This window comes from Motacilla alba, chromosome 3 (assembly GCF_015832195.1).
Source record: "Motacilla alba alba isolate MOTALB_02 chromosome 3, Motacilla_alba_V1.0_pri, whole genome shotgun sequence".
In the NCBI taxonomy this organism is placed as follows: Eukaryota; Metazoa; Chordata; class Aves; order Passeriformes; family Motacillidae; genus Motacilla; species Motacilla alba.
The window spans coordinates 107,721,254-107,733,963 of NC_052018.1; the positions used below are offsets into that span (position 1 = coordinate 107,721,254).

A 12,710-nucleotide genomic window follows, 5' to 3' on the forward strand; every position below is an offset into this window, starting at 1 on the left:
TCCTTTTGCAGCAGTGTTGATCAATGATATCCCGATATTTAGCTACAGAAGATCACTATTTTTATTAATTTATGTCTCATTTCCTCCTTACATATTTGAGAATACACCTTTTTTTGCCAATATATTTGCATCCAAATCTGGAGACAATCTGAACCTCCTGGAACCCTTCCACAGCCCCAGAATTTGCCAGACCATTCCCTTTACTTCAAGCATGTTTAGATCTTCGCATAAGTCAATGTAAACATTCAACCTGTGTCTTCCTGTGGCTTTAATTTGCATATGACTTGCTGTATTTTAAACTATTTATTACAGGAGACAGTTAATGGAATTTCTGAATTCAGAGGGTCTCTCCCTCCCTTCCTAACCCAGGGCTTGCAACAGATAGGAGGGAGTCAATCCTTAACACTTGGGGTAGTCAAAAGTATATTAAGTATAAAAAGAACTTGCACAGATTTACCTCCAAATAAACCTATCTCCTATTCCGTATTCAACAGGCTGCATTTTATTCAACTTACATACAGAAACTGGTACTGTGGCTGCTTACTGCTTTATGTCTTTGAGGCTTGGATAACTTCAGCTGCAGAAGAAAAAACAATGGAGTTCTTTGCAAAAGCGTCATATGGTGCAGAAACATGGGTTTAGATGCCATCTAAGAGACACTATAATTTCACTGAAACTGCTGGATTTAAAAGGAATACCAGCACAGCAGATGTTTTGCATAAATAATATGGATCTTGAACCAAAACACCTTCCTCATGTAGCTTTCCAGCCATCCTCAGCAAATCAAAGGCTTAGACTTAATTACTGCACTGACATATAGAGAGCATATGGTTTTTCCAAAGTAACTGGAGGTTAGTATTTTAACCTAAACTTACAAATATCTCGTAATAGTTAACATATTATGCCCTTTAGGAACGATAGAAGGTTAATAATGAGTTAGAAGAAGCTTGAAAATCCACCTGTACCAATACCTTGGCCCTAGGACTGCTGTTTTGTTTCCATCTGATACACCAACATATCACTGTATAAACATGTTCCAATCAATAAGTAGCTTGGCCAACGTCTAATCCGAATCTCCCTTTAAGCCCAAATTCAATTTACAGAAGACAACAGTAGAAACAACTAAGCTTTGTAGGTACTTTCAGAGTGTTTTGTCCCTCTTTAGGCCTTTCAGCCTCAGTCTGTTTTGAGTGGTCTTTAAAACCTTTTCTCAAAATTGCTTATCAATACATGTTGATTTGATTCTTTTTTTTTTTTTTCTCCTCAGAGAGAAGCATTTCTCACGAGGATGGCAGGCAGATAATAGGTTTATAGGCAGATAATATCATTTGCAGTCTGGAATATAGGTTTTTTTGGACCTTTCAGGATAATTAAAGGGGGATTTAAATCAAGGAAAGTGAAGTATTCCTATTCTAAAGCTAATCCGTAACTAGTTCTAGCCTGTAATTCAAGGGAGGCCTATGAACAAAGAGAAGCTAAATATAAATGGAGGAAAGTATGCTAATGTTGACTTACTGTAAAGCAATAAAGTAGGGAAGTCAAAGGCACTACTGGAAAAATCCTCTTAAAAAAAGAATGAGGAAAAATATTAAAATATTCAAGTTTCAGAGGCCTTGTGAACACAGCGAGGAGAGGATCATGTTACAGGGATGCTACTGTATTGTTTGTTATTTAGGAAAGCTTTTCTGCATCAGTAAACTAGAAGATGAATTAAAGTTTTTGCACAGGAATACCAGCCTCAGTACTTGGAATGCAAAAATGTATTTTGAAATGGCTAAGGATTCCACCTGTACTTCACAAAACCCATTAGCACATGTCCACTGGTAAAGTGGGATGTCATACAATCAAACACTTGAAGAGAGTCTGTTCACTACCCTCTACACTGTGTGAGCAAACACTGCTGTGCTCTTTACAGACATGAACCATTAACTCCACACAGCCCTTTCCTCAGATAAGCAAACACATCAATTTTAGCCATTACAGCCCTGGGAATCTCTGAACTTAATTCCATCACACAGAAGATACTGCAGCACATTTCCTTCCAAGAAATTAATACCACCAAAATTACTTCTTGCAAATTAATCAGTGCCACTCAAGTACTAGGGGGAAGAATTTTTCAGCCTCAGGACACACAAACCACACATTCTTTTTGGAGGGGAGAGTGCAGGCAAGATTTGGCTATCAGCGTGTCTATAGGGGTAAAACTTCCCATTGTTTTTTTGCCAAAAAACTGAGCTGGTTTACTATAATCTAATACACTAATTAATTAGTTGCACAGGCATTTCCCTCTTTTTGTCACAAGATGCTATATACAGTTCTTCACCTTGACTGCACACATGAAGACACAGTCACTGAGCAAGAAGAGGTACTAAAACACTTAAAACTCCGTAGATCATGACCAAAAACTTGAAAAATACAATCTCCCAACAAGAAAGCGATTATGAAAACCGCATAAACAAAATTCTGTTTTCCTATCACCTCGTCGTTAAAGTTCTCACATTACCTGGCCCACAAGTGGCTCGATTTATAAAAGCAGACTGGAATGTACTGCGGTAGCTTAGTAACAAAAATGAGCCTCCTACAATGCAAAGTGTGAAGTCTCAGCTAACCAAGTTAAGTCAAAAGATGGACACAAGATTTTTAATTTTTTCATGGGGACCCAGCTATAAAAGTTTGACAATAATCCCTGCCACAGTAAATGCACACAAGATGAACAGGTACAATATTATTGAACTGGGGGAAAAGCCATATTTTTAACAGATTTCCACAGGGCGCACCAGTTTTAGGCAACTTTTCAGAGTTCACACTTGTACCATGGAGCTGTAAAGGATTTTGAAGACATAGCTACATAAAATATTTAACCACCTACCAGCATTAACGATGGCATCAACCTCAAGCAGCGTAATGTCACCTCGATAGAGAGAAACTTTCTCACTCAGACTTTTCTTCCCTTGCAGATCTTCTTTAGCGTTTTCACCTACAAACCAAGAAAGCAGAAAAGCCAGGTTATAAGTGTGGGTCCGAGGTGATTATTTACAAGCCCTCAAGAGGCAGCAGTACGGTGACACTACTCCTGCCAGACTGCGGTATCTTTCGGTTTCACCTCGAGAGGGCAGCGGCAACCCACAGAGACACCAGCACTGCCCTAACATCACGCTGCTTGCTTGGTACTTGTTTCCAAATACAAGCTAGTGGGAAGCACTGAATCCTTATCCACGTACGGTCTGGTTACAGAACTGTAGAAACATACATATTTTTGGAGTGAGATCCATCAAGTAATTAGATTTGGTAATCACAAGTGTGTTAATCACAAAAACAAATCGAGGAATTAAGATTACCCTCCTAACAAGAATAGTAATTTCTCCAATCCAGAATTATACCAAATGAGTACAAAAATACAGAAGCACACCATTTGCCAACAGCTCCGAAATTCAGAAAGACTTCTGAAGACACATAGCCAGACAACAAACCTGAAAAAAAATCCACGCAAATTTTAAACTTGCAGCTTTGTCACCTTAAGTCACTCAATTAGGAGGATGCAGGTGGTGAAGGCAACATACACTAGCTCGCAACAGATTTGGTACTAAATAATGTTACCATAGGTCCCTTACTCCTGTAAACTCTTGAGATTTTGCATCACCAAATCACTTGATTTATATCCAATTCACTCAGTAGAACAGCTCAGTTATCTCAAGCCCTTGCACAAACATACTGCCTAAAGATTGACCACATTAGACATGCACATCACCAGAAATGAACTGAGGAGGGAAGATTATGAAATTCACTTTTACTATTACTTTTTTAAAATTCTTTCTAACACAAGTCTCAAGAACCTTGACTTCATCTACTTGTCTCAAATCTTCAAAGCAAGCAGAGCTTGTTGAAAAGCAACAAGAGTCTTCAATATCTAGTAAAAAGTAGAAGCACTCCAAACAAATTGGTTCCTCTAGCCTTACCCTCCGTTTCCATCAACTCAAGAATACCAACTCGGACATGTCAGCAATTCCTTCCTGAGCACCAGAGAGCACATCCCCAAGCTCCTGAGTCCTGTCCCACAGTGGCAAGACAGAGCAGCAGGCTGAGACAGCCACACTCTCAGACCCTGTGGCCTGGCCTTGCTTTGACATTCCCAGCCTCTGGCTGCCAGGCAACAGCCTTGTGACATCGCAGCTGATGCCACCACCTTGCACTGGTGGGCACTGCTCTGCTCAGCCCAGCTCGGGCTCAGGGCCAGGGATCGCAGCTCCTCGGGCAGCTGTGCCATGCCCCGCCCGGGGCTCTCCCTGCTCCTGGGGCTCTGCGTGGCCTTGCTGCTCGCCAGCACGCCCGGAGCTCGCAGCTGTCCCGCCAGGAGCGCGGCCCGGCTGCCCGTGCCAGCCCGGGACGTGCGGCAGCCGCGCGCCGGCACGGGCAGTGCCAGCCTGTGGCCCGAGCAGCTGCGCTGCTGCACCTTCTTAGCCCTGGCCCTGCTGCTCGCCGCGCTCTGCCTGGGCTGCGGCCTCCGCAGAAAAGCCGAGAGGCAGCGGAGAGAGGTGAGCGACGGGCACAGGCAGGTGGCATGGTGCCAGGGGGCCGCAGCTACAGGGTGCGTAGGGTGAGGAGGAGTGCCAGCCCCTGTGGAGAGGAAAGCCTGGGCAGGCACCAGGGATCCTCTGCCTCTTCCCCAGCCCCGAGCCCAGAAGCAGAGGTGGGGCTCAGCCCCCTTCCTGCCAGGAGGAAACAAGGACAGGCTGAGCCACCAGAACAAGACCCTGCCCGACATCCTCTCCACACAACCTGCAGCCTGGGGCAGCCCAGCCGGGCCCCAGATTGCCCAGCAGAGCCCAAGGGGGCCCAGCCCCTGCAGCCCCTCTGCCCCTGTCATCGCGCTCCCTGCCCTGTGTCTCCCAGGAGAAGAGCTGGGCACGCTCAGCCTGGCCAAGGACCTGCTGCCTGGCTGACTGCTCCCCCCTCAACGACGAGCTGATCGGCCGCCAGAAGGAAAACTCTGCCTCCATCAAGAGCTTCCTGAGGCACCTGCGCCACCGCTGCCTGCAGGGGGACACGCTGCAGAGGGGAAGGAACAAGACCGTGTGGAGGGACTTGGACGAGGAGGCAGCGCTTTTCTCTGACTGAGAAAACACCTGCTGGGCAAATGGAGCAATACACTGCAAGATTGCTCGTACAGATTTTATTGTTATTAAAATTAATTATTAAATAAGACAGTTTTTATTTCTGTTTTAACTTTAGTCTTGCAAATACGTTGATTGTTATTCTTATGACAAAGTGAAGTCAATGGCCACTGCATCATCTCTGCACACACACTCACAAAGGATGGAGCTGATCCTGGCACGTCCTTTCCAAAATGTGGGGCTTTAAGCTATTACTGACAACACACAAAAGTGGCAACACTGCTGTCGGTCCTCCTCTTGCCTCCTCTGCCCCAGCCTCAGTAATACATTACAGCTGAACATCTTCACCAGAAACAGTTGAACATTCATGTCCCATCCCCACTTTTTCCACTCCAGATCCAGCCATCATCATCTACCCTTCTGCCTATACAATCCAGTTTCATTTAGCTCTTCCTCCTACATGATCCCTTGGTCCTTCAGTCATGGACAAAACATCTGAGTCCACAGAGCCACAGCTTGAAGTAGGATGAGGTTGATTACCTGAGCTCTTCACACCAAATAGAGAAAATAGGCAGTCCTAGCCCTCAGCTTTGCTTAAAACTCCTTCCAGATCAGTTGTGAGGAAAAGGGCCTTCACAGCTTACACAAGGGTTGGAAAATGCATTAGATTGAGTCTGCAAAAACCACACTTGAAAAGAAAACGGGTAAAGTTAATCTGAACCAAGTGAATGAGGGACTGTCAGAACATCTCACTAGAGGGAGCCCCCACCCAGGACATAAACATACTCAGCTGGTGCAATGGACAAGGATGGCACAAACCTCCAGTATTGGAAAATCAGCCCTGAAACTCAATCACGGCTCAAACAGCCAGAGTTTTAAAGTCTGATACACTTCAAAGTATATAAATTTTTTAACAGGTCTCAAGCATCCAATTACAGATATCCCTACAGCAATACCAAAGAGCTTACCACTAAAGGGAAGAGAAAAACCTACAGCTTGAAGAGTTTATTACAAAAAAACACTATATTTGCATTTTAAAACAAATGTTAATGAAAGAGTAGAGCACACACAAAGTAGTAAAAATAGGTACCAAAGCCCCATAGTATAAAGTGATACCTATGGCAAAGCAAAGTCTCTTGGCACTCTATGAGCAAAGGCCGATAAGAAAAGAAATTAAAGAGAGAAAAGTGAGAAGGATTGATGGCAGCAAGGCTCACAGACTCACACTGTTATAAGGGAAGTTTGTTAAACAAGTAACATGACACATTTCTCTTCAAGTTCATAAAAACACATAGCAGACTGGATTGCAAGTAAAAAAAACCTGAAGATAGCAGAGTTTCATCATTTCTAGTCAGCTTTAGACTCCCCAGCTGAAAGAAGGAAAATAATTCCAAGTTCAACAGAAATAAATCTGCCCACTACCTCATCCCTGCTACAATAGCTACTAATAGAGATGTATCCCCACAAGGAAAGCTTCTCTAAGAGAATCTGGAAAAAGAACGTGAGCAAGGGACAAGAATCACATTATCCCCAGACAAGAGGCAGCCCTTCCACTCCTGGAAGAATCCTCAGCAAATATTTGACTGGGGCGCTAAGCCACTTGTCTTGAGGTGCTGAAAACACAGAGGAGATGAGTGAGCTATAGGAGCACATCTGACCCTGGTGGAATGTGCAGCAGCAATTCTGCTACACACTCTGTGCTTCTTCCCTTCAGTGCCCTTTTTTTTTTTTTTTTTACTTCAGCCTTTGTTTCCATCATTTGTAGTTTGTACAGGAAACTTGTGAACTATTAGCAATTACTAATCTCACATCTAACACAATTTCCATTCCATTTGTTTCTGCATAGGCTTATGGAGTGTTAAAAAAGACAGATTGTAAGACCTGTAATATTATGTGTCTGCTTCTACTCCTACTAAGCGTGGATGATTGTATAGGAAAGGCAGTTGCTTATCTAAATCAAGATAAGCATTATTTCCATATGTTCCATCACCAGGGGAAAAGCACTCACAGATGCACTGTACTACTTCAAATTTGTAGTACAGATTTGCTCTATCACTTCTTGGACTTAAACAAGATCAGAACCTGAGCACAAGGAAGAAACATCTGTTGCAGACAAATCACTTTCTACCCAGCCAAAAATGTACACAACATGCAAGTCAAAAGCACTTGATGATGAACACCAACACCTTCTCCCTGGCTGCACACTCTGCCAATACGGTCTGTTTCAGCTAATTACCAAGTGGCATAATTGGATTAGCTGAGGACTACAGCCAAGTACCAAACTCCGGAGGCAAACAGACACCATCAATCACAGCATGGATGTGCTTGGGTGGCACGTCTAGTGATCAAGTCACCCAGAGCAAGTTGTCCAGGACCCCATCCCAGCTGAATTTAAACTATCTCCAAAGACAAATGCCACAACCTCTCCAAGTAACCTGTTCCAGTGTTCAACCACCCTAACAGTAGCTGTGTACCTTTGCTTTTTAATACTCAGAAAGAATTTCCTCTTTCAACTTGTGCCTACTACCTCTTGTCCTGTCACTGTGTACCACAGAAATGAGTCTGGAGAGATCTCTTTTGCACCCTGCACTCTATGTTTATAAACACTGATCAGATCCCATCTGGGGTATCTCTTCTTCAGTTTAAACTTCAGCTCTCTCAATCTCTCCAGCCACAGGAGATGCTCCAGCCCCTTTACCATGTTTTAATCACCTTTGTGGCTCATTTGGCGCATGAACTACACTTACCCAGTTCTGCACCACCGACCAACCTCCTGAGGTCACACTTTGCCCCACATTCCAGGTCAGGAGGTCACGGTATCTCCTATTCAAGGTTCCACAGGAGGCATGAAATATCCGCCACCCGAGGGGCTGTGACTCACCCCGTGCAGCCATCGCACAAAGCCCCAAGCGCGCTGGCTCAGGCCAAGTTTAACACAGTGACAGGGCTACCAGCAGCCCTCAAACAAGGTTCTAAGCGTGAGCCTTGACTTTTCAGCCACATTTAAATGGGAGCCCTTGAAGACATTTACACATTACAGACAGAAAGAGTGGCGTACCATGAGGCTTGATCAAAACAGCCAGTCCCTCTGAACAACCCACACAACACGCATGCAAAATGCAATTTTCTTGTGTTACAAGGTCTTGCATAGTCCTTAAACAACCTTTTTCTCAGTCTATCCCACACAGTTCTCTATACCCCCAAAATAACAAAACAGAGAGGGAAAAAAACCCCTTGAAGTCTGGGAGAGAAAGAAGTAGAAGGAAAGGAGGAGCCTGCCTTTTTTATGAAGTTTTTGTAAACCGAGAGAAGACTTGGTATGGAAAGCTGAAGTACCAAATAACAAAGTTTGAGAAAGGAGTAACAACAAACGAGGAGAACAAGAACAGGAATACATTCCCAGTTCTAATTTGTGATGCACCCTTATCTGCAGGGACACGCAGCTGTCAATTCATAAATCAGAGTCTTCTCACTTCAGCAGCAAGCACATTGACAGCAAAGACATAAGTAGGCTGAGACCCTTGGGTATTTGTGTGTTTACTTGGAGAGCCAGCATCCAGCTGTTCTGGTTGCTATGCCTGCTGAAGATTTCATGATTTAGGGTCCACAGAAAGGGCTGCTGGTTCAGCTGTGACTCAGAAGGAGATGTGCTTTGTCTTTGTGAAGAAACCCTGTTTTGTTTGGTTGGTTTTATAGCAACCTTCAGAGGTATTCCAGACTTGGTAATGATAAAGTGGAATAAAAATGCTGTTGGATACGGTATTGTCCTAAGTTCTTGCCCAAGCCTGATTATCAGCACCTCACTCCAAGTGATACCAAGAATTTCAGAATAGATTCTTCTCAGTGAATGGCAGCCTGAGTGGTGCTGAAGTACATCAAATGGTCAGCCAAGGTCACATGGAGGCAAGAACCACACTGCATCGCCTCAAACTCAATTCCTGCTTTATAGCCTTCCTCTACTACAAAGAGTTCGTAATTAACAATGGAAGCTCAAAAATGGAGCCACAAACACATGGCACTGCTTTAGATCACTGTTCATTGCCCCATGAGTACACCGATACTTGTCTATAAAACTAGAGGACTGCAGGTGATTCTGCTTCACCAGATCCCTTCCGAGACAAAGCAGATCCCTTCACTGCAAGAGCTCTGTTTTGGCAATATCAACAGCATTCGTACAGCTATTCCTGGTGTGTTCCAATTGATCCAGTACCACTTGGGGTAAATATGAGCCTTCATCCAAACCATACCACCAACACTGCAGCATTCCTCCACTCAACTTTAAAAACTGTCTGGAAAAAATTACTTTTCATGACTAATCAGGTACTGAGTCCTCAGCAGCACCTGTTTTACTTACCAAAATGTGAGAACCCATTTAAATAGGTGAGCACATACAACATCAAGAAGGATTAAAATAAGTTTACAGTGGGGAACCACAAATTCATTACTTTCATTCATTAACTTATTAAGCTGTCAGACAATTTATTCTACATTTTCTGCTTTTTTAAATTCTCTACACCATTGCTGAGCAACGACATCTCTAGTTGAGTATTACAGGCTTTTGTAGTACTTGAAGTAAAGCTTGGAAATAAAATGTTACTACGAGAAAAATACAAAACTTTTGCAAAACCATCAGCATATATTTCAAGGCATTGTCATTCAAAAACCTCTCTGACGTAGAGTGACAGCTTACCAGGTGGGAGTATGAACTTTAGTTTTCTAGTATTGGGACAGGTAGGTAAGGGCTGGAGTTTAGGATTTTTTCCTTTTGTTCTTTCTCTCAGGGAATTTTTGCCCACATGTTGCTAGGAGACAAAAATGACCGGATACTTGAGAGACACAAAGTAAGCTGCTAAGCCCAGGGGAGGGGTGTAGCTGGCTACTCTCTCTCTGTACTTGGGGGTGCCTGTGGGAAGGGCAGAGGTATCACAAGATTTGGGCTGGGGGAAGCATTGGGTGCAGCTCCTAGCTTTCTCTTGTGCTCTTGGCATTTGGAAGGGAAATAGGCTGCAGCGACTGTGGGAAAAATTTGCTACCACTGCAGGCCTCTGTTTTCTGCCTTCTCCCACCATGAGCAGAGTCCTGCTCATAAAAGCGGCCGTTGCACTGGGACCTTATTAACAGCTGACCTCACTAAACAAAGGACACTTCACCATCTGCCTGGATGTCCCAGGGGAAATCCCAGGATCTCTGAGCCCCTTCACCCACTAAGGGAGCCTCAGCCAGCTGTGTTCAGGAGCCAGGCAGCCACTGCCCAGCCCCACTGTCCTTCTGCCACTCCTCTGGGTTTTTTGCTACTGCAGCCGCACACCCCTGGCCTGCTGAGACACCCCAGCTGCAGAGTTTCCAACACATCTCCTTTACCTTTCCAGGATTTTGCTCGTTCCTGCCGTTCCACCTTGCTGTTTCCGAGGTTCCTGCTACAGTAGCTCAATTCGCCATCAGGAGGGGCGCCGTGACTGGCTGCCCTGGGAGTTGCTAAAGGAAGCTTTTTTCCCCATCTGTTTCGCCAGCCCGCCCGCCATTGCCGCGTGAGGGGGAGGCGGCCGAGCCACAGCGCCCCCTGCTGGAGTGAGCGCACCCGCCCTGCCCGGCCGGGAGCCAGCAGCGCCCCTGCTGGCTGTGCCCGGAACTGCACCCGAGGGGAAAGCACCGCAGCCAGAGAGGCTGGGGCCGGGTTTGTGCCTCTGTCTGCTGCTGCTGCTGATGCTTCTGTTTGCCTTGTTATCCCTATGCATACTAGTAAAGATCTATTATTCTTTTTCCCCTATCTTTGTGTGAAAGCCCCTTAATTTCAAAGTTATAATAATTCAGACGGAAGGAGGTCATATTCTCCATTCCAAGGGAGCTTCCCACCTTCCTTGGCAGACACTCATCTTTCAAACCAAGGTGTAAAAGGTGATGTTTTCTACATGGCAATATTAGGCTTGGGCATAGCTCTTACCTTGCAGCATTTTTTTTCCCCTACCCCTCAGATAGCAGATGTAATTTGCTACACTGAAGAACACTGGAGGTTCAACCCAAACAGCACAGTACTTTCAAATTTCAAAGAGGGAATTTCAAATACTTGAAGACAACTCTACCACTACTCATTTGTGTTGCAAGTCATGCTTGCTTCATTCAAGGACTTAAATTAATACAAACTCTCAAGCAGCTACAAACTCACTAGCAGTTAGCAGAAAGATCTAGCTCTATCTTCTTTTACGTATCTACCTAGAAATGAAAGACACACCAAATTTCAAAGCCTTTAAGTTAATATAAGAATGTCTGTGTACATCACCTATTCTCCTGGATTTAATTATCTGCAGTACACTTACAATCCTTACTCTATAAGAACACTGGTCAGAATGCAGAAAGATGGGAAAAAACAGAAAGGAACTCTATTCTTTCTTTAAATACGACTGCCCCATACTGTCAGTGACAGCTACATGAAGTCTGGGGTTTGCTTTCAATGGATGTAGATCCATCAGGAAACCCTGCCAAAGGACAGCACTGCAACACACGATACATTGCTGGGCAAGCAGTAGAGAACCTTACACAGAAAAGGTTGCATTGAGCACACGGGAATAAATCCAGTGCAGGCTGAACTTCAACTACAAGTCATACCTGTGCAGCAAATGGAAAACACAGAACTTGGAGCACCTTTACAGTCTAACCAGCCATATCAAGGAGACCATCAAAAAAAGCCCATAACTGCATAAACTAGCCCTCGTGAAAAAGCAAAGGGCAGGATAACACAGGGAGATGTTATAAAAAACGACAGAGGTGCAACCAGTTCTTCATATCTACACTTTCTTCATATCTACGCTGCATCAGAGATGCAAAAGACTGCATCTTTTGGACAGGAGCCTTTGGGTAAACTCTGCAGAAGTCTTTTCCAACACAACATTTGACGACCGACTCCCAGGAATGCTATTAGTGCAAAGGTGCTTGCAGAGAACTACTTCCACTCTTAGAAATAAATGTATTGGCTACATCAGCACAAGGCTGAGAGGCTTCACTTGCCAACATGTGCATTCTACAGCATCCCATCCCAAAAAAAAAAACCTGAAAACATTGGTGAAGGCCCTTTTAACACATTTCTGCAAACATGCCAAGTCAACATGCAACAGCCTCCATGTCTCAGAACAATCTCTGTGCACAAACATTATGCTTCTCCGTCACACTGCACATTGAAATAGAAAATACTTCTCAATATCATTTCAATGGTTTTTAAAGCTGTGCAAAATCCAAATGTAACATCTTTCTACTAGATTGCTAAGCCTTCTCTCCAGCACAGAAGAGCATTTTCTGGGCATTAAGAAAATAATAAGCAGCACTTCTTAGAGGGCAGAGAAATTTTCTCTCAACTCATTTTCCAAACACATATCAGCTAGATGTCCTCACATGGAGAAAGCCACATATCACTTCACAGAGTAACTACTACCATTTAATGGTTGGAGTCAATGAACTTAGAGGTCTTTTGCAACCTTAACAATCCTATGATTCTACACTACAATTATTCAGACCCTCGCTGGCTTGTTAAGAGACATTCCTTCATGTTGAGCATGTAGAAACAAATCAAAGAAGGGAATCTGAATAAAAAAGGGACTACTGAATCAA

The 12,710-nt window shown here is 44.1% G+C and overlaps 1 protein-coding gene across 7 annotated transcripts in view; it reads right to left on the reverse strand.

Annotated features, from left to right (window-relative positions):
• The window catches only part of MACROD2 (mono-ADP ribosylhydrolase 2), an 844,207-nt gene that overhangs the window by 817,988 nt on the left and 13,509 nt on the right, over positions 1–12,710 (reverse strand). For 6 of the 7 annotated variants that reach the window (XM_038130850.1, XM_038130847.1, XM_038130846.1 and 3 more), the window contains exon 3: positions 2,870–2,977. In XM_038130850.1, the coding sequence (XP_037986778.1) occupies positions 2,870–2,977 (108 nt within the window). Of the gene's footprint in view, positions 1–2,869; positions 2,978–3,956; positions 4,103–12,710 lie in introns of those variants that run through there. The other variant, XM_038130851.1, reaches the window with a different exon arrangement.